General features: G+C 46.7%; 1 protein-coding gene across 3 annotated transcripts in view; it reads right to left on the bottom strand.

Moving 5' to 3' along the window:
• Window positions 1-6017: 6017 nt before the first annotated feature.
• The window catches only part of PRKCH (protein kinase C eta), a 113871-nt gene continuing 97261 nt past the window's right edge, over window positions 6018-22627 (bottom strand). For all 3 annotated transcript variants that reach the window (XM_032111591.1, XM_032111592.1, XM_032111593.1), the window contains 2 exons: window positions 8476-8619; window positions 6018-7038 (listed from right to left, as the gene is read on the bottom strand). In XM_032111591.1, coding sequence (XP_031967482.1) covers window positions 6892-7038; window positions 8476-8619 — 291 coding nt within the window. In that variant the 3' untranslated portion in view covers window positions 6018-6891. The remainder of the gene's footprint in view (window positions 7039-8475; window positions 8620-22627) is intronic.

The raw sequence follows: 22627 nt of genomic DNA, 5'->3' as shown, positions 1-22627 counted from the left end.
CAGAAACAAAAGAGCCCTCGGTTGCCAGGGTGTAATTTAGACACAACTTCCACGTGGTAATTTCCATGGGTCTGCAAGGAGCCTTGGTGAAACTTGAGGATGAAGGTTCCCACAAGTGGAGAGATTTTGTTAAAGTCCAGGCCTAGCTGAGCATGCTTAAAGGTCACACTTGCCTTTTTTCCTCCAGTTAAAATTGGGTTTTAAGGTACTGAGATTAGCATTTGAAAGGGAACATTCTCCTGTGACATAGGACTCACTTGACCCTTTTCCTCAGGCAGGTTTTCCCCACTGTCCAGTGAAGTGACAGAAGCACTGGGCTGAACAAAACCTCCACCCAGCCTTCCCCTTGGAGAAAGGGTTGGTGATGAGTGAGAATAAAGGGCCCGAGAAGAGGCAAGCAGAAAGGCTGCCCCAAGGAGTGCAACATGTCCAGATATGTCTGTCAGATAACAATACCTCAGCTCAAGCCCTTCACAGTTTAAAAATAACGACGACTCAGCTCCAGGTGAAATACTCACCTGTAATGCTGCCCTCCTGCCTCAGTCAGGTTTGAGGTACCGATGGCGCTGCCTTTGCTTCAAAGTGGGGAGACAGCAACATCCCAGAAGCTGGAGGAGACACGGCCCAGAGTAATTTGCAAACCTAACAACCCTGTTGGCGGGGTAAATGTGACAGTGTGTCTCAGTTCTGAAGAAAACTGTGGTTAGCACCAATCTCTAACAAAGCTCTTGACACCCTGTTTCTTCCAGACAGCATTTGGGAAAAGAAAGCCAGACTTTTGTGCAGGAGGCATCCCTGGGCAGCAGACAGGCCTGTAATAACTGGGAGGTCTGGAACTGCTTCCCGTCTAGGTCTAGCAGTAGATAAGATGAAGATACATGAAATTGCCTCTCACTCCCAGCTGAACTACAGCACACCTTGGCCAGTCTCCAAAAAGGGCTCATTAGTAACTCCTGCAATGTTCTTCTCCTGGCAGATGTGGAGGTTATAGTGGTGGTGTTGAAGTTGCAGTGGTTTGAAGATCTGGAGATCCTGTTCCTGGAATCAAGTGAGGTTCCATTTAAGAAGAAATGCAGTTTTAGTCATCTCTGCTGTAGAAAAACTGAGGCCCTGACCCCAGTCCACATTAAATGGTTGGAAATGAGAAACCAGGTGATGAATAAACCCCTCATTTGAAGGAGGGGGAAGGAGGCACTGGAGGAACTGAGTCACCAGTTTTGAGCAATCCTGAACTCACTGCTAAAGTCTCTCAACTCCACTTTTCTAAGACCTGCTGCCAACAACAGCTCTGGGAGCTCAGAGCTGGAGCAGAACGGACACCACGGGCAAGTTAGAACTGTTTCAGGGCTAAAACCGCCACACTGACACGTTACCTGGGGGAGCCCACACAGGGAAGGCTTTGTCCTTGTCTTACCCAAGCTCATTCTAAGCTTCCTTCTTTGGATGAAAGGGTTTGGGGATGCTCCTTTGCAATTCTGCCTGGCAGCCTTTTGCACGATGCAAATTCCCACATCCCTGAGACCTGTGGTCCCCAAGTTTCCTGGACCAAACTTCCCTCATGGAGGGTCTTCCCCAGTGTGGATGGGGCAGAAATGATGATGATTCTTGCGTGCCTTCGCTGCCTGCAAGTGGCCTGAGGCACTTCTAAAATACAGTGCATCCTGTCGGTCACAACCCAGAGCTGTGACCCCATTTCGTGAAGACACTGCCCTGTCTCCTCTCTTTTTTAGCTTCTATTAAAGGCGTGAGAGGGGAGACAGCCTGGCCTTCTCCCTCAGCTGCCAGTCATGTATATGGACATCACTGGGACACTGGCTGTACCAAAGTCCCCATGAGAAGATGCCAAGGTTGCCAAATGCTAACAGCACTCCCTTTCCTCCATGCTTTTTGACCTCCTGCTCCTCCTTCAGGCCCGGCTCCATAAGCAGGACACTTCCAACCCATGGCAGCCTGAGGGATGATGCCGAGTGCTGTGCCCAGGGGAAGGCAGGACGGGCAGTGTGGGATGCAGAAGGTGCCAGGCTTGTGCAAGGGCTGATGCACGAGTTCAGAAATGCTGCTGGACAAGCCCTACACACAGTGACTACACAACACATAAATGCCTTCCCCAGCCTTCCTCTCTTCTCCTTCCTCACTCCTGTGCCTTCTGCATGCCCTGCTCTGTGGGTTTGGAGACAAGGAGGCAAGGGTCCACACTGTGGTGACTGTACATAAACAACAGAAAGAGATGGAAAAATACATAAACCCTATGCCTGTTCAGTTTTATCACCCACCTCTTGGTGTTTGGCATCTTTCTCCATGCTCCAATGCCTGGCTTCACATCAATTCACAGACCTCAGCTTTCATCTATAAAAATTAAAATTGCACGACATTCCAGCTCCTACTGATGTGGAAAAGTGCAAGTCAGGATCCAAAATATTCATTATACAGATGTTTAAAAGAAAAAAAAAAAAAAAGGAAGAGAAAGAAAAAAAGCAAGAAAAGGACTTTGACATTTATTATTTTGGAAAGCTCTTGATTCCTGAGTTAGCTGCAATTTTCAGACAACCTGACTCATCATTTCTGAATGCTTTGGTTTGGCAGCCTTGTATATATTTAGTAATACAAACCCTGACTTGCAGCTTACAATGAGAATCCTAATGGCATGATAAGACAGATTTTCATCTCATTCACGTCATTTCCAAATATCAGGACATTTACTTAGCGGGAAGAGTTGTAAAAGCTGTGAAATGGTCTCCCTGGGGGGGAGCAGAAACCTTCTGGCTACATGCTTGAGCAGCTGAACAAACCGAGGGAGAGCAAGCAGCAGTGAACAGCTCTTTCCTTTCTGGCCAAGGGACAGAGAAGATGACCCCAGACATGTTTTCCTCTTCACTGCTCCTGGCTCTGGGCATTGCTAATCAAGTCCATTGCCATACCACAGCCACCGAAGCCTCTCTCAAATCCAACTGGAGAAAGAGCAGCTTCTGTAGAAGGAGCATGCAGCACCACGGGAACAACTACTGTTGAAAACCATTTAGGACTTCACAAGGAGAGGAACCTGTGCCAGTCCTTGAGAACGCATTCAAAGCATCCTCAGCCAGCAGTCAGAATTGAATTTTTTACTTTAAAATCCCTAGGGCACTGGAAGTCTGTGAGATTTTTTCCATTGCCTATCAAGCAGCAGTATTAAAAATGATGTCTTTGGCAGCACAGCCAGCATGACTAGATACGAGATGATTTTCATCTCTTCATCCCAGACCATCTGCTTCTTACCCTCAACTTTCAAAGGCCTTGAAGGAGACGTAGGCCACTGAATTTTATAGCTAGATTCCATGAACCTTTTGAAAATGAAAGGATTGCACCGAACACAAATTTACAGACATCAAAGGGATCTTCTCTTTTCATGCAAGCACTAAAAGCAGTGCAAAGGGAACTAATTACAATTTGCTCAATTGCCAGTTTTCACACTGGAGTGAATACAAGCATTTTATGCTTTAAACCTTACAAACTTGTGGCTGCCAGCTTAATATACTTCTGAAGCCAGAACCAAATTAATAGACTAAAACCATCTTGCACCCACTGAGGCAAGCAATGAAGCCAAAAGAGCTGCTGGGTAGCTCCTGGAAAATCTTGCTTTTTTTTTTGTACCCCTGCTTGCCTGTTTTTTTTTTTCCTTTAATAAATCAATATTTCTTTACATATTCAATGGCAGTGTAAACACTAATCCAGCTTTTTCCAAAGCAAAGGCATTGCATAGATACTTTTTATTGAGCTGATCTTCATCTATACTGCTGACAGAGTCTCAGGGAACACAACTGAAATGGCAGCTCCTAATAAAAAGTATGGGAGAGTTCAGGGATCTTGGCCAAATGTGGCTGACTCAAGATCTGCTGACTTGAGTGGCTGAAAGCATTACACAGACATATGAGTTCCAGGCAGGCAGTGAAGGGGAAGAGCTGCCCTGAATTAGAAATCAGGATCCAGGTGAAAATTGTGAAAATAAAGGAAATTCCTATACACAGAACCTTAGGTTTCCAGGTCCAACCACAGATCTGTCCATGAGTTTGCATCCAGGATGATGGAAGGGTGGAGTGACACAGATGTCACTTAAAATCAAGGCAAAGAGAAGCTGGTGAAACACTCCCTTTGTCATTGGATCCCTGCCCCATCAAGCCAACAAGCCCTGAAACACAGCAGGTACTAGCTGGTCACAGTGAGAGCTTTCCTGCTCCCCAAAAAACCATCTTATATCCTCCAGAGATGTACAAGCTTTCTGGTTTGCAGTACACACAATGCAAGACACCTCCAGAGGTGACTTAATTCCCATTCTCCAAGCTTTCAGAAGACATATTGGTGGGTATTGATAAGAAATACGATATTGACACACCAATAAAGATCTCCAAAGGTGGCTACTGCACATTCTTCATGCTGTCAGTGATGTAAATACTCAAATCCTGGGGCCATGGAAATGGCATCACATTTTGATTCTGAAGGCAACACTGCGGCAGTAGCTTCTCCAGCAGGAACGATTCCATAGGGTCTCCAGAGCCCCAAAGAACAACACACCTGAAACCCTGGGATGATAACACCGTGCTGGCAAAAAAGGGTGTACCACTTACTGTTCTCCAGCACTGACCTCCAGGGAAGGAGAGGCTGCTCACAATCCTTGACAGTGGGGGAGTCAAAAAGCCACCAACATCAAGTTCACGGACAGTTTTGGGGCTCCCACTCTTGGTGGCCAACTTAGCTGCACTTACCCCTTGCCAAGCGAGCACTGCTGCAGTTGCAATCCGAGGAAAACTGAGTGGGAATTGGAGTGAGGAATTGCCTTGGGTCATGTCTGCACCAGTCAGGTGAACACCACACGTCATTCACACGCAAACAAGGTGCCACAGTGGCCCCTCATGCACATGCATCCATCCCTCTACTGTTTCTTCCTATGTGGGAAAGGAACTCAAGCCAGCCTGCACAACTGGTTCTTGGATCATTTTTTCCTGGAAATCTGCCCTTTTTCTCCCACTTACACAACGGAACCTGTCTTTCTTCCTCTCTTGCCCCACTTTGGAGGACCTGGGTATCTACAGACCAGCAAAGGGATGAGCTGCAACATGGCCAGAAAGTGCCCATGGAAGGGAAGGGAGACCAAAGGATGAAGCTGTGCTTGCTGGAAGGGGAGACACAGGAAAGAAAGAGGGAGAACTGATGTAACACACAAGCACAAAGGCAAGAAGAGTCCAAGCATGACTGAGCCTCTGCCCCATTTGTCCGACAGTTCAGTGATGCTTTAGAGGTAGAAGTGACTCAGCCAAGTAGAGAGGACTGGAGTGGGAAGGAGTAATTCTTGCAAGTAGATCTCACCTTTGATTTCTTATTTCTAACTTGGTCTCTAACTTGGAGAAGCTGAGCACGTACAGACCAGGGGGTCTGTGCTGTTAGGGGGATCGTGCCTGTGCAACTTCCATGCCAAAGGCTCCTGCTCCCCTACAAATCCCCACAGCTGCAGTGGGACAAGGTCTGTGCAGAGTTGTCCCTCTCTGCTGCACCTCATCCTTCTTTCAAGTTAAAGCCTTTGGGGAGCCCTATACAAACATCATCAATTTTGCAAGAGGGCAAAAATCCTTTTCCTTCCCCAGCAATTCATATCTGCCCAAGGAAGAGGCTATAAACCTGTCATCCAGCTTCAAGCCCAGCAAGGAGGCCAAAGGTGTGCCAGGGAGCTACAGAAAAATCATCCAACTTCCAGGAGAGCAGGGAAAGCACAGAACCATCTCCCAGAGTATCTGGGTTCTAAAACCTGCACTGAAAAATCATCTCAGTCTGCCTGAGGCAGAAGCTTGAGGATGCAACCGATAAAAAGTGCCCCGTGAGTAATGAGCCCTTAAATCCAAACCAAACCAAGTCACTCTGTATCTTAGATAAGGTTTATCACTCTCATGGGATAAAAGTTGTCCTCTTCCGTTACCTGTTGGGTGACAACTCTGCTTGCAAGCAGCTTGCCAGCTCTGCAGGTCCCATCACAATAAGACTACGAATAATTTAAGTGCTACCACTTTGGATCAAAATTTTAATGAGGCACTAAACCCACAAAAGGGGCTCTGTGTAACATAATTAAATAGAAAGGGCCTAAATAAACAGTACAACAAGTTACATTATAGTTGAAAACAGCTGGGAGGCAAAGAAAGGAGCATTGAAGATGCATGATGTAAAAAGGCATTTCACAGAATGCAAACACTAAAACTTTTCAACACACACAAACAGTAAAACACTACGAGCACATGACTTCCCTTTGATTTGGAAGAATTTGTGCAGGGCACAGGGCATTTGTTTTTTTTTTCCTTCTGCTAGTCAGCACAATGAAATATTTCACATGGGAACCCAGACAGTGTCAAAGAGAGCCATTTGTGCTTTGGAAAGAAATAAATACTGCAGGAAACAGGTAAAGTCAGTAGGAACATCTGGTTCAGTCAGGCCACGGGATGTTGGATCATGTCTCCAAAATGCTGGACACTGCTGGGACTCCTCAAAAGTCATGCAAACAATCAGCACTGTAACAAGTCTGTTAGGCTCAGGGCTGCAAGACACTTGTTTCATGCTCACGCTGACTCCTCGAATCCACTGCAAGTGGTGACATTCAGGCTGAGCCAACCAGCTCAGCATCCAATGCTTGGTCTGCACCAGCTATTTACAATATCATGTTTGTTCCACCCCTGTCAATATTTGATCCAAGAGCTGCAGAAGTCCTACAAACACAGGAAGGTTCCAATTTCACATTAAGGTAACATTGACAGTGGTGCTGCTGTATCGTGCAAGTCAGTGCACTGTTACTCCTTGAGAATGAAATTACTGGTAAACTTGGTTTTCATTTCATTTCCTCCCAGTCCTCTCAACAACCTTGCTCTGGAGCCACAGCTACTGCTGCAGTTCTGGGCTGGTGAATGAAAAGTTTCTAAATTCATCTTGGTTTATCATTGGAAGGATCCCTTCTTCAATGGGAGTCAGGATGGGCTCCTCTTTTATAAAATCTGGATCAAAGTTGCTCACGTCATCTTTGGATTTCTGTCAAATGGAACAGACAAAGGAAAGACACGTCAGAAGTATGTATCATCTGCTTGATCCTTGTTCTGCATCTGAGTGCATTGAACCATCACTTCCATAACACAGGCTGAGCTGACTGAGAGCTGCTTCTGGGCTTGGACTGGGAGCAGCTGCCCCCACAGAGCCTCTTACAGAACAAAGCCTTTTCCAGCCTCTACAGGTTTCTGACAAGGAACCCCCTCTCAGATTTCACTAACAGCAACTCTGGGGGCTTCTCTGGCCAGGCATGGCAGGGCAGGGCACATAAATCAGTCCCTTCCCTCAAGTGGCAGCACAGACCCCGTGCAGTTATCAGCTGTGTTTCCAAGTGGCTGACTCCACACAGTCCCTCCTTATCTGCAGAGTGTCTCAGCTGGGTTTTGGGGAGGAGGTAGAGGACACTCCTCTTTGTGCCAGCCATTAAACTTGCACAATAATGAATTACTGGGCCGTGGGAAGACAAATGGCTGGCCTCCAGGTGCTGGATGCCTTGCTGTGTGCCACAGAGTGGGGCTCTTTAGAATGCACACACACACAAACTGGGCTTGTGGCACATTTTCACGAGACATGTGTTTTTCCTGCACACAGAGCAAGATATTTTATTGACATTGAGGTCAATAAAATTTATTGACACTGAAGTCCAACATTCCCAGATCCTGCCCAGCTCATGGCAGACTGAGCAGGCTCCCTTAGCCTTTGATTCAGGCAAAGGGGCAACTCAAGATTCTGCTTTTGAGCTGTCACACCTTCCCCATGTACCTGGTCCTGCACCCAGTGGTCATGGAGCAGGACTGGGTGGACCATTGCCACTGAGAGCTTGCAGAATGACCACAGCATGAGACAAGCCACCCCAGGCAATAATTTGAAAGACAAGGAAGCCACAAAGACAACCTTGGACAGGCTGTCCATGGAGAGCACCACTCTGCTCTCACAGAGCATCCTTAGGCCTGTGTGGCACTACTGAGGACAAGGGCAGCACCGTGTCCTCTGCAGCCTCTCCGACGTTTAAAAGCACTCACTGACAGTGGCCTGAGCAGGGAGCACTGTGCTGGGTGCTGAACAGACACAGAGGGACAGGGGAGAGCCAGCCCTGCTGTGAACGGGTAGGTGGAGCGAGCAGGATGAGGATTACTTACCCTGTTTTACCTTCGGGGCAAGGCAAAGGGTACTTCAGTGCCTAACCCGCTGCAGTTGCTTTTACAAATCTGCATCTTTTCAAAGAGCTGCCTTTGAAAACCCAGCATGGAGAGGAAAAGAGGTGGCTCACCAGGTGGCCAACCAGCAGCCAAGCCAGGGCCAGAGGCCTCAACTCCCTTCCTTCACCTCTTTCCTGTCTCACGGGAATAAATCTGCTAATAGAGCCAAAAAGAGGAAAAAACCCCCCAGGGATCCCTTTCCTCCACCCTCCTCCCCACGTACAATGCGGGGCCTGAAGGGGGGCTCCATCTGCCGCTGGTTCAGCAGGTCCCAGTCCAGCTCTTTGAAGTAGGGGTGCCGCAGGATCGCGCTCTCGCCGCCCAGCCCGGGGCTGCCCAGCCGCATCGTGGGGTTCTTTGTCATGAACTGCAAAACAGAAAGGGCTGTTTGTTCCCTCCCATCCGGCACGGCCATGGGAGAGGGACCCATTAGCAATCACACAAAAGCTTGTCCTCAGCTTTCCTGTTGAACCCAGCTGCTGGCCAGACTTCTCAAGTTCCTTGTAATGGAACCGCATGCAAGGAACTTGACTCACTCCCCAGAGGGAGAAGCCAGGGTGTATTTCTCCCTGGTCCTTTAACATTTTGGTGAAATCCTTGATTACCACAATAAGAAAAGAAAGTTGACTTGCATAATTTGCAACATTACAAATGTTGCCCAGTGGGTTTCGTCATTATTTGTTTCTGTATTAATTTCTCAGGAGTACGAGCTTGCTCTCAAATGACGCCCAGCAGCCAGCCAGGCTTTGGCCTGGAGTCAGTCCTGAGCTGTGCCTTTTTCCTAAACCTCTCCCTGCTGAAGTACTGCCAGATGCCTACACTTTCCTTCCTGTCATCTCAGGAAACACAGGAAAACAGGCAAGGCACTGGCTTTTGGAGCACCTCGAGCTGATGTGAGCAGACAGGTGACCATCTCCCCTCTCACTGCTGAAACGCCAATAAAGGATTTAATTTTGTAACATTTTTATTCTGCAGCCAGCAAAAAGAAATCCCAAACCTCAGCCAAAGTGCCCTGCCTTGCCAGGGAGCAATGAGGAAAGCCATACATTACACAGATGGTGTGAGAGGGCCCTGGTGGGTGCCCTTTAGGTCCTGATGAAAATGATGGAGTGCTGTGGACATTCTTTAAGAGGAGGAGGAGGAGAATCCTTTCCCCAGGAAGGAAAAGAGCTGGTTGGCTTGTTAATTTAGGATTACAGTTCTTGAAAATTCAGTAATAAACAATCTTTCCCCTCCCCTCGAGTATTTCCAATTCACTGGAGAAATCAGGTTATGTTTAAACTGGGAAAATAGCTGCTTTTATTTGCCTATTGAAACAGCAGCATAAAGCAAGCTGCACTCCAGTGGAGGTGTCCAGACGATTTCCTGGAAGATGAAAGAGCATTATATTTAGCAAACAGCTGAACCAGCCAAACCAGACAATCAGTCACTGTTTCAGGAATGGCCAAGTCTGCTGCATCTCAGCAATGGGGAAATGAAAAGAAGAGACCAGCTTCATTCTGACTGCAGGAGCCTTTCACAAGGTACAAACTCTCCTAGGACAAGTGGATAAAAGGTCTAGTCATTCCCCATCTAGAGAGAAGGTGGGGAGGAGAAAAATGACTGCCTGATGTATAGAATTCTCCCCAACACCCCATTCTGAGGGGGCTTCAGGGCCAAAGCAGATGGGGCATCTTTAGCTGACACCTTGCAGGACCCCAGATGCTGCTGGCATCAAGCACAAATCCCCCAGTTCCACCCTAACCCCCTGAGCCCTCTGAGGACCATTTTCCAGCATTCCACCCAAACCATCAGTAGAAAGAGCTGCAGAGTGCACCCAGATTTGTACGAACAGTCACCAGGACAGGAACAAAGATGAGGTGGATGTTTCAGCTGGGCTCTTCCCATTCTCCTCTGGACTCTTCAGCCTTGGTGATACAGCATTTCCAGGGTCAGGCCCAAGGACAAGCACCACTTCTGTGTCTCCCAAGCCCTTCCAGCCTGTTCTTCTCCCTTTCTACCACCAGAACTTCAACACAGTTTGTTTCCCAAGAGAATGCCCCAACATTTCTGTGGGATAGCGATCCCCAGACACAGCTTGGTTTCCAAACAAGTAATGGGTCAAGCCAAAATCTCTGAGAGACCTGGTTCAGACAAGCTTTTGCAAGTCTTGAACTAGGCTTCTTTGTTTTGCAAAACAGATCAGAAACCTCCTGGCAGCCCTGTCTTTGTCTAGAAATTCATTCTTTGTCCCCATAGATGGATATCTGCACCTCACTACCTCTTATTTGCATTGCTGGAACACCTAGAAAGCTCAAACAAGACCAGAGTTCTGGTGCCGGGAGTGGTATAGACCAAAACATTCCAAAAAGACAAGAAAAAAATGGAGAAAAGATCTGGGAATACACTACATGTCTCCTGGCTCCTGCCCCACCACCACCTCCATTACACCAGCAATCTTCCGTTAAATGTGGAAAGGGAAAAAATAATCATGAAAGTAAATAAACCCTGAAAAGGACTGGCAATACACTTTGCTTGGGTCTCCATTCATGACCAACCATATAAGACCAAAACCTGAACCCAACTGCCCAGTTCCAGACCAGTTCAGAGCCCTGGGATATAAAAGTGTGTTTACATTCCTATTTGCTTGATTTATTCCATGTGATGCCAAAACTGCACCAAGCAAAGGCATCCAAAGCAACAAGTCAAGAGCCAACATAAATTCATTCCTGGCTGCTTAAAACACCCTTTTTGTTAGGACCATGAGAATTAGACAAAGACCATCCCTTAAGGTGGGCTGTTTTGAGGTCTGAGAAAGTAAAACACCATTCAAACCAAAACTGTTCAAATTCAAGCAGCCAGCTCTGGTTTGTCCATTGGATGCAGAGATTGGGAAACCTCAGCTGGGTAACTCTAGGCACCATCCACCCCACAATGAGTGCCTAAAGGAGGCAGGAGGAGAGTGAAGGATTCAAATTCATCCACTGCTGGAGCACATTCCCCCAGTTGGCTGCTGAAACTGATGCCGGGCTTCCATAAAACCTCTCTGAATTATTCCTTGCCTCCAACAGGAATGAGCTCACCTATGCTCAGTGCTGCTGCCTCTCTGGCTCTGTAGAAACAGGGCTGTGAAGCACAAGGGGCTGCAGTGACCACACAGCACCATAAACCACTCTGGAGAGGATTCTCTAAACCTATTTCCCAGGTACTGGAAGCACCCAGCACAGGCTAGCAGGACCTTGAAAGTGAATTACAGACCATGCACTCTAGCAAGACTACCAAGACTGCATGAAGAGGCTCCCCTTTCATGGCAGTCAAATTCACACTGGTCTGCTTCAGCAAAAATGTGGCACAGGTTGCCCAGAGAATGCCTCATCCCTGGAAGAACTCAAGGTCAGGTTGGATGGGGCTCTGAGCAATGTGGCATGTGAAACACAGCCCTGTACTCTGGGCAGTGCAGCTCCAAGCCAGGTTACTCAGCCTGTGGATGCACACACACCTCTGGACCCAGGGGCTGTGATGGAAAACCACAGGCTGGGCATGGCTGCTCCTCCCTCACACAAAATCACCTGGTGAATTTTGGAGGTGGCAGGTCTGTCATAGCCCAGTGAAGGGGGTGTGTTTGTCTTGGAAGAGGCTCCAGCCTTTATCTGAGCTGAAAAGCAGGAATGCAAATGATGACTCCAACAGAGACAGCACTGATGTTCTGCACTGGAATAGCTGCCTGCTTTGCTGTAAGAGGTAAATAAAATGACAGAATGAAATTTTTGAAGCCCGCTTCCACTAAAATGAATAGCAAAGCCTCTCAAACACTTTTTGAATTCACCAGAAATTATTGCACTGACACAGAAAGGGATGAATTTTCAGTTTATGTTGCCCAGTAGGCAGGAAAACCCAAAAGACTCCAATGACCTCTCAAAGGCTCCAAAACCCATGAATCCGGCTTCCTCCCTGCCTGAGGCAGCACTGACATTTCTCTGCTGCAGCAGGGCAGCATCTGGCAGCCCGTCTTGTGCTGCCTCTGCTGTCTGACGGCACTTCCAGCAAAGCAAAGAGCTCAAGATTTCTGAAAAACTTAATTACAAGCTCAGCCTCCATCTCTGAAATGAGCATTTGCAGCCCATACCCCTGTCCTGACCGTGTGAGAGGCTCTTGTGCAGCAGGAGGGGTAAAGTGCCCAGATTACACAGACACAGCCCTCTGCACACACAGCGAAAGGGTTTTCAGAAGTGTAGCTCCTCTTCCGCATGATCCCTTTGGCTGCACTCAGAAACAGCTGGAAAATGTCTTACAAAGTGTTGGCTGTTCCTGGCATTCCCGGGAAGGCCAGGGTTTGACACTTGCTTCACAGGTTTGATAGCCCTCAATGTCCTTCCAAGGACAACCCTCCAATGCAGGTGATGAGAGATGTTCAGCAGAAAGTTTTTAGTGCAAAGATGTCATCTCCTAATGTTTAATTGAGTGTCTCTAATTTTCTGCAATATCCATGAATGCAGCAGAAACCTCAGTCTCTGGCACACAGATGAAGAAATAAAGAAACACAAAGAAAAAAATTTAATAGGCAATAGGCAATAACAAGGCAAACCAGAGATGTTCCTGAGCAAAAAGAAACCCAAATCCAAGATGCCTCCCAGCAAAACCAATAGCAACACTATCAAGCTCAAACCTGAACCAAGCTGTCAAGCCCTTGATCTGTGACCACAACCAGCCATGGGAAATTATCCCATTCCCAGGGTAAGGAGCCCCTTGGGAGCATCCTCAGACTGGGATCCTTTGGGCTACACCAGTTTGCTGAGCAGCAAACTGGAGCAAGGCTCTCCCTGACCTCAACTAACCCTCCCAGCAGCATCGCAGCCAAAACCAGCAGCTGGCATGAGCCAAAACCATGACTTCATGAGATCATTTGAAAACCTTTACTGAGACAAAATGCAGCAAGCCATGACAAGAAATTAAAAGCTGGGGATTAGTCCACAGAGGGCCCGTGAAGCTACAAGGAGAAAATGCTGCCGCAGCAGTGCCAACCATTGGGGAAAATCTGCGTCAGCCCCGGGAGCTCAGCCTGCAGCAGGTGAGGGGGATCTGTGCTGGTCCTCCCTTCACCCACAGCTTAGACCACGCTGGGAAGGGCTCCAGGACTCCTGGTACACAGAGCAAGGCTGTAGTGGACTCTTCCAGTGCTGCTCACATGCAGCATTGCAACTTCTGTCTCAAGAGGCTGAGTCTGCAAATCAGTCTAACGGCCCGGGAGTCACTGCAGGGATGTTTGCACAAACCAGTTGTTTCCTTGCATTAATTTCCTTGAATTACAAGTCACCTTTCTCAATACTGGAATCCCTGATTGGTTTTACGTAACTGATGTATATGTATTTGCATCAGAAAAATTAATTTCATGAGTAATACCACAGATTATGTGAGATTGCATCACATTCTAGGAAAACATTAACAAGGCTCAATTTTGTCACAGAAGTACTGCACTTCAAGAAGAGAAATGCAACTTTCTGCTCAGGCAGTCCCTTCACATTGTCAACCATCTGGAAAAGGAAGAAATTATTCTTTTTTGTACTAAAAAACAATTTAGACACACCAGTTCCCCCCAGGACTCTGGTGTATTTACCCTATAAGAGAAAGCTGTGCTGTGTCCCAGCAGCTCATCTTTCAAACACAGGCACAGAGCAGACATGGAGGATATTCCCAATCATACAGGCAGGAAACAGAGACCAAGGAAAATTCATCATTTTATTTTGCCAGGAGCCCAAGGACAGCCTGTCACAGATAGGATGGCAGTACCTCAGTGTCACCTCTGCATCCCACCACGTGCCTCACAGGGCCCCCTGCTCAGATTGTGGCAGCGTAATAGTCAAGTCAAACTGTTAAAGGAATGGTAGATTTGCCTGTTCATGGTTTTAAAATTCACCTATTGGTGTTTCTCCCATGTTGCTACCAAAGTAAAGAGCAGCAGCAGCAGCAGCACAGGAGATTAATGCCCCACAGCCTCCCCTCCAGTAGTGAGGGAGAGCAGGAGATCAGGAGATACCCAAGGTGCTTCTCTTCATTAAGATTCATGAGCTAAACTAACAGGGCAGAAATTAACTGGAAAGGAAATAAGATTTCTCAAACATCCATTTGATCTCAGACAAAAGGGAATCATTATATAAATAGAGCAATTACTCTAATTAAGGCTTCCCTCCATGTATCTCTAGACTGAATGCTGTAGTTGCTGAAAACAGTTTGGCTGCCTATTACGTAAGGCAAACAAACCCACGGTCTGAGGTGCCATTAGCCCTCAAACAAAGGAGAAGAAAGATGGTTCTATGGCTCTGTCTGTTAATGCCTGTAGTATTTTTAATGACTGGAAGCCAGGATTTTTTTTTTTTTTAATAAAATGCTGTTCATTTTGAGCCAGAATTGTCTTTCACTCTCCTGGGCAAAGCTTCCATCAGCCTCCACCCCAGTCCTGCCAGGTGATGCTCACAAAGATGCCTCATTTCCCCATGCAAGAGCAATCCAGGGCTTAGACACAGGAGTGGGTTACAGGGGGTGAGGGAGGCAGCACAGCCCAGTTTCACTAAATGCTGTGGTCAGAGAGCTGTCCCATGAAGTCCCTGTACTTAGGGCAGCTCAGCCAGTGCCTGGTTGTGGGTGTGAGCCATGCACTTGGAAGCTGGAATCTTCTTGGCCTTCCCTGAGCACTGTGCTGCTGAGAGCAGCACTGGAGTCACTGTGGCACCTCTGTTTCACTCTGGGGATTTGCTCTGACTGCAGCCATCAGAGGCCATATGGTGTTTCTGCTCCTCTCTTGCACACAGAAGGATCAATTGCTGAAAGCCCTGATTCCTACCAGTGCAGTTTATCATGGTGCTGAGCCAAGATGTGACCCCACAGTCCTGTGGTCAGTCCTGGCTACACAAAACTGGGAGCAGGTGAAATCCCTCAGTGCAGAGAAGGTCCAGCAAGCACAGTGCCAGGGTTCAGAAGTACAAGACTGCCCTGAAAGCATTTTAAGGAGGAGGGAGAGGAGGAAAAGGGAGTGTGAAATATCTGTTATCTCCTTTTCCAGATAAAAAGGGAAAGGGAGGTAAAAATAAGTCTTCAGCCCAGCTCCCTAAAAGCCACAAGACTGCAACAATAAGCCTGACAGTCACATGTCCAGTGTGCCAGCCCCAGGCAAGAAGGACAAAATGTCAGTGCAGTGGGCATTAAGCAGATAAATTTGATCTCGCCTTCCCCTGGTGCAGAAACGGCCGCTCGATGCTGCCCAGACAGAGCTTGAGGGAACAAGAAGGATTAACTGGATTGCGAACAGTGCTGAGCAAGAGAATAGCAAAATAAACCAAGGTGGACAGAGCAACTCCCATGTGGGACAGACACATCTGGCTCCAAATCTCCTGGTGGTGTAAACTGATGAGACTTTGCTGACTACCACAAAGAAATGCTATCTGAATAGCTCCAAACTTCCTTGCTGTACTAAAATTTACCTGTTTCCTTGCCTCTCCCCACTCACCAGCAACTAACTCATCAACACTAATGTAGAATAAAAAGTATCTATCAAGTGCATTGGCCCCTGAGGATAACTAGTGATTTTTGATGCTTCTGCTTTTGGTACTCCTGTAATAAGCAATAATAAGCAGAAATTAACTTTAGTCATTAGATATACTGAATATTTGGCACAGGTTTTAGTCAGGATGACACCCCAGAAAGCTGTGCTTTCAGGACTGAGGAGTTGTCCCCAGTTCCCACATGGGTCACCAGCTGCAGGAGCTGCTCAGACAGTATCAGAATCCTGCTGCTGGTTTTCAATTACCACAGTCAGGCTATAGGTACAACATGAGAATATGCAGATCCATTACTAAATCAATACATCAATCAGAGTAGCACAAACATGAAGAAAGAATGAGCATCACACTTATTAACAGACTGGGAGTGTGATCCTGCTCTTGTTTTAAGCAGGAGTAAAATCTCCCTTGGGTTGCAGGGGAAGACAATTAATCCTTTTCTGATAGTCCTGTCAAGAGGAACTGGGAGTCTGTTACACAACCCTGGGTGGTCTATTTACATAGGGTCAAGTACAAAGGCAACTAAAATGCCCTGGACAAACCTGTAAAGGCCAATTCAGAAAGAGAAAAATACATCAAAGGAGCCTTTTTTTTGTAGTCCTGGTTGTATTTCAATTCTTTTCATTTTAAAGTTCCTGAAAAGACACAGCATGTCATAAAGTTCAAAGCTGGAGGGACAAGTAAGACCTAAAGCCCTGAACAGCTCAGTCAGTCAGAGTTTTGTTACCTCTATCACAGTGTGAAGACCTCCCAGTGAGATGGACTGGCCCCCTCTGCCAGTGGCTGCACAGCCAGAGCTGGCCTCATCATCCAGCAATCATTCCCAAATGCAGGTTGGACCCAGGTTCTTAAATGAATCCTTGGGCTTTTCCCCAAGACTGGATTTTAATGGACCTCACCAAACCCCTTTTGTGGGTCTGGAATATCAGTGTAGCTGTGGCAGAGCTGAGGAAGGAGCCTGCACCACAAGTCTTAGGCTTGGACATGGGAATCGCTCCTTCTTGAGCACCAGGGAGTAAGGAGGAAAAAAACACAGGGAAGACAATGTTGGCACAAGGAATAAACCTTCATTTTCCCCCATCCCTGGCAGGAAAGAGAAGGATGACTCACAACGTTACAATAGGCTGGTTTAGGAGCTTTTACTGAAGTAAATCTGAGCTTGCACACTGCAGACTTAAACGAGAAGCTAATTTCAGCCTGTTGGAAAGGGAATGGTGAAAGACCTAATGACTACTTCAGGATGAATTTGGCCTTGGCAAGCTCTATACAGATGTCTGTAGTTTTCTTTCAGAGTGAATTATTCAGAAGCATGGGACTATCACTGTGGGGAAGAGGAGCACTTGAGAAAGAGGTGTGAACTATCAACAGAAGAGATTAAAATCACCGGGGAAAGCCGTTTGCTGTTTGAGAATTAGAAGGGAAAAAATAAGAGCAGGTTACAGATATGGATGTGCAAGCTCAGGCAGAAGAGGTAAGGCCACCTGTGGTGGGGCACAGCCCTGTCACCTCACCACGCTGTGTGTTTATGGCAGAAATGGTCTAGGCAAAAGATCATTTAAAACTGCAGAACTCCTCCCCAGCTGGGAGACAACAGGCTCCAAAGTCCTGCTTTTGCAGCAGTGGCTGTGGAGCCAACCAGGAAATACAAGATGAAAGCATTTCTGAAAAATAAAATTAAGGAAAAATGTGTACACAGATCCAGCACGGAGCTTCACAGAGAGATTCAAATATATCAGCCTCACGCTGAAAGCCAAGGCTTAATCAAATGGTGCAAGAGAATTTATGGAGACTGCCAACTCTGAAGAGATGCCAAGGAGAATAATTTATTGGCATATTTGAAGGCACTTTTAATATCTGCCTTTGTTAGCAGGCTCCTCAGCTCTGAGGCTAAAGCAATGAGCTCATCCAGCTCCCTCTTTGATTTCAGTGGGTCCACCATCGTGCTGTCCCTTTTCCTTTTGAACTTTGCCTAAAAAATACTCACATCTGGTTCATTCAGAAACAAGTTCATTCTGGCTGTTCCAGCACTGAATGCGAAACAGATTATCTGCCTTTTTCTGTCACTTGGAAAGAAAGAACCTGGTCCAGATCTGCAGGATACAAGTGCAAAGGAGAGACAAGCCTTGTGCAGAGTGACACAAGGGCACCATCAGCATCTGGCTGTCTCTTTTCACTCCTTGGAGGTGCTCAGGAGAGGGCTGGGAAGCACAAACACAGGGGGGTTTGGTCTAGTTTGCACAGTGGCCAAACTGACTGCCCAGGACTTAGGGAAAAGGTGAGGCATGAAGGCAGCAGAAAGCCCATATGTTATAAAGCATGGTGTGCTGATGGAGGATGCAGACACTCCTGTGGTATCTGAGTTGGTGACAGCTACTTCTGACCTCCCCATATCTAGCGGTGTTAGACCCCAAGCAACTGCAGAGTAGGAACAGAATAAACTTCTCCGAAGTCCAGAGGACCTCACCAGCCTGCTGATGTCAGGGGCAAGCAGCTGCAGAGAGTAGGCAGCTGGCACCATCCACACCTCTCCTGAACTCAGACATTCTCATCAGCAGTTTGGAAACACCCTTTTCCCCTCTGCTCCTCTGTCACAGCAGACTGTTTGTTTTGATTACATGAAAAAATCTGCCTCAAAGTCTTTCTGAGGTAAAAACTACATCCCTTTGCCTCCTCTTCTCATTAAAGGCATTTTCAATTTGCCCACAGTGGTGGGGCCAGTCTGGTTCAGCTCAGAGAATTCACCATCCACAAAGCCTTTCTGAAAATAAGGGGTCCTCACCAAGGGTTTGGGCACTCCTGGTGGCACCCTTAGGGTGGGCAGTTCACTCCTCCCACAGCACAGCTCAGTGCTCACTTTGCTTTCTCTCCCTTAGTGAGCCCTGGATGAAGTGTCCTAGGGAATTTTCTTTTGTATCTGTACATGGACACTTCCAGTACTTAAAAGGAGCTTATAAAAAAGAGGGAGAGGGACTTTTTACACAGGCAGATAGGAACAAGGGGAACGGTTTTAAACTGAGAGGACAGATACAGACTAGATATACGGAAGAAATTACTGACTATGGGGTGGTGAGGCACTGGCACAGGTTGCCCAGAGAAGCTGTGAATGATCCTTGGAAGTGTTCAAGGCCACGCTGGATGGGGCTTGGAGCAACCTGGTCTCGTGTCCCTGCCCATGGCAGGGGGTTGGAACTGGATGGTGTTTAAAGTCCCTTCCAACCCAAACCATTCTGTGATCTCTCTAATCTTCTTTCTTCTCAGCCCATTACAGTAAGGGCCTTCCCAGCCTGAATCTCCAAAGGCTCTGCTGGAGCTGTTATCCTGCCTCCAGCCAAACTGGACTGCCCTGTGCGCTACTCACGCGGGCCATGAGAAGCTCCTCAGTATTTCTTTCTGATGACTTGGAATGATGACTTGTACTCCCTAGGGAGTCCTGGATTCAACTCACACACACAAACATAGTATTAAAATTTATCTCACTTTATCATCACTTAGGATTCCTGAAGAATGATGGGAAAAACTTTTCACCACAAGGAAGGACAGAGGAAGTTACCCTTCAAATACAGTTTTTCCTCACCTAGTATCAGCTGCAAATTAGGGAAGAAGAAAACCATCCACGTACACATTTCCTAACTTCCACCAAACTTATTTCTATGTATGCACAGGGGTACACACAGGAAATCCCAGTGCCCTCACCTTGTGGTCTGACAGCCAGAAACAAGTCCATAAAACACAGGTCATTAGAGCAGGACCCAGCTCCTACTGACACACAGAGCACCATTATTGCAGCAGCTGAGTCTGAAGCACCACTCCCAGACAGGACAGCCCCTTGAGTTAACCTGAACAGTGCAAAGGGGATTTTACACAATTCTGCAAGAACAAAGTCTCAGTGGTATCTGGAGGGGGGAAAGGAAGTCAGTGACACAAAGCAGGAGAGAGTTCACTCAACCAGACCATTTGCCTTTTGAGTCACTCCCAGGCTGCTGTTCTCTACAAAAACAAATCATCTTCAGGTTTTTCTTTTGCATCCTTGGCACTGTAGTGCTGATGCAATTTTTCTCATGCTTGCCCTCAGCCAAGCTTCCTCACTTTTCCATCCCTCTCACTCTTCATACTAATCCAGGGGCATTTGGACTCCCCAGTGCTGTTCCACCTGTGTTGAGAGAGAGCACAGTGCTGAAACCACAGCCAATCTCCTCTGCACCTTCCTCTTTTCTTGTCTGGTGTTTATTTTTCACACAAAAACCACTTGGAGGCAGATATAACCACTTCTGCCCACTCTCTTAACAACTCTAGTAGTGTTTTTTAAAAATGCATGCCTTTAACCAGCTGGAGGAAGAACAGGCTTTAGTCTCATTTGTGTCCCCAAAATACAAAGCTACAGGCAAAGCTGCCTAAGCCTCACTTTTGGAAGGAGCATTTCAGCTAGGCCAGAAGTGTTTCAGAGCTCTCATTAAGACTGGGGGTTACCATAAAAATGCCAAGAGACATCCTTGGCTTCAGCAAACTCAGCAGTGACAGGAGCTTGGAAATCCAGCGTGCAGAAGGCAGAGAAGTATTAACAATTCCCTAGGGAGATGCTGTTTTTCCAGCCCCTGCTGTTACCAGGCTCTGAGGGTGAAAACATCAAAGCTGCAATTGCTCATCCAAATTTCCAAGCCTGTGGGCCAAGCATTGCTACTTGAGATCACCAGCCCATGGAGCAGCTCAGTAGGCTTAGCCCCTCTCTCCTCACCCGAACCCACACTCGGAAAGGAAAATCCCTGCAGCTTTCCCTGGGAATTTGCTTCCCATTATGCCATCGACTTCTGAGACCCGATTTTCACTGTGTCCCTCCATTCTCCCCTCAGACTAAGCTGCCGCAGCGTGGCTGAATTGCATCTGAGAAATGCAATTATTAAGCACGAAGTGAGTGAAACATGCTGCCAAAACCCCACTCCGCTTATGAGAAACAAGAGGATTGTATTTCATTTTGCAGTTCACTCAGATGAATCCCAAAGCTTCAGGCTGCCTGGAAAGCTCCCCTCTCTGTTCCAGCACCTTTTACTGGTGACAATTAACAAATTCAGAATATTGATATGCTGTAACAAAGTAATCTCTAGCTGCACTCTCCCTGTAAGAGATCTGGTGCAGCAGTCTCTGCTCTCTGCACACTCACACAGTTTCTCCCTCACAGCTTCTCCATCATCAGACCCTGGTGACTGCTCTGTCAGCTGATGGCAAAGAGTATTTGAAGGAATTTATTTGACACACACAAACCCAACAGCTCCTCTGCCATGAACTCCTTGTAACTGCATTCAGGTAGGGCGATCGATAAATCCTTTTCCTTTAGGAATTAAAATCAAAGCAAAACTTATGTCTAGAATAAGCTGAAGTGGTCTGAATCCATTCAGCACCAGTTCTCCTCTCCTGCACTTTTATTATTCCCACAAGCAAACCCATGCCCAGTTTGACTTGTTCACACAAGCAGAGGAGACCTCAGTTTGAGTCCTTTCCTCCTGACTTGAAGCATCAGTACCTGAATTCCCCAGCGACACATTCAGACAGGGCAGGGTACACAAGTGAGATGTTCAACTTTCCTCCTCTGGGAGTACTGACTCCATCAAACCCTGCTGATCTGCCCTACTCCCTCTGCAGCTCTTCAGGGGAAATTTCAAGGACAAAAACAGTTAGAAAGGGAAACAGATAAAAACTTTTTTTCTGGAGCACAAATACTTCTGCTTTCAATTCTATACAAAGTCCCAGGACACTGAGGTTAGTTTTGTTTTCCTTGCTACCAGTGCTCACAAACCCTCCAGGAACACCCAGTGACGTAAACGAGGTCCTAACAACGTAGTTTTGTTATTATCAAGAAACTGCAAAGATGAACAGGGTGCAATCTTCAGAAATAGTGTGGTTTCTGATGGAGGGAAGTTGGTGAAATGCACTTACGCAAAATGAAAGCAAAACAAGGCAACAGCATCTGTGAAATGAGTCCTAAACTTACTATCCTTGTTAAAATGAAGCTCTTCAGAAAGGCAAATGGATCACGTGCTTTCTAAACCTAGATATATCTGCAGGGCATCTCTAAGCACCTAAACCTAAGTGCACCTTCCTAGCAGAAGAATTTGATTTTCATTACAGAGCTTTGTACCATTCAAACTCAGTGAATTCTCACTAGTCTGTTCAAGGTTAGAGGCCAGAACTTTCAGTAAGGGGATAATCCAGTTATTAAGGCTATTAAGGCCTTAGCCTGCAATACAAGAGAACCGAGGTTTAATTCCCTGATCTTCCACAGGCTTCTCTGTGCCATGTAATTACTTATAATCATTTATGTCACTGCAGTAGCATTTTCCAGAGCTCTTAGCATCATGGTTAGAAAGCACCGTCACAGCATTAAATCAGAGAGCTCAACTGCATGTTTTGTTGGAGAAAAAAAAATAGCAATTAGAAGATGCTCATTTAGTCATAATGCTGCATCTAAGACAAGTATTAGCAACAGAAGTATGTGTAAAAGAAAATCTACATATTTAGCAGATAGAAAATCTGCTGTCTTCCTTAAAATAAAGTGGTTTACCATTCTGTTATACCAACAGCTAAGAGTACTGACCAAACATTATCAGTGCACTGCAAATATAATACCTCAGCAGTGATAACATTTGTTATCATTCAGAAGAAATCAAAGTGTGTGTGGTTTCCATGTTAATCTAGGACCCCAGACAATCTCAGGACAGGATGTTTCCTTCCCATGAAAGCCAACATGCTCCAATGCCCCTAAAAACTCCGCATAAGAAAGAAATGAGGAAAGAAGGAGCTCTTCCAGTGAACAGCTCTTGGGCCCAAAAGCAGCTACCATGAAGCTGCAGA

Source organism: Corvus moneduloides, chromosome 6 (genome assembly GCF_009650955.1).
Source record: "Corvus moneduloides isolate bCorMon1 chromosome 6, bCorMon1.pri, whole genome shotgun sequence".
In the NCBI taxonomy this organism is placed as follows: domain Eukaryota; kingdom Metazoa; phylum Chordata; class Aves; order Passeriformes; family Corvidae; genus Corvus; species Corvus moneduloides.
The sequence above is the reverse complement of the archived record's forward strand: the minus strand, read 5'-3'. Positions and strand labels throughout refer to the sequence as shown.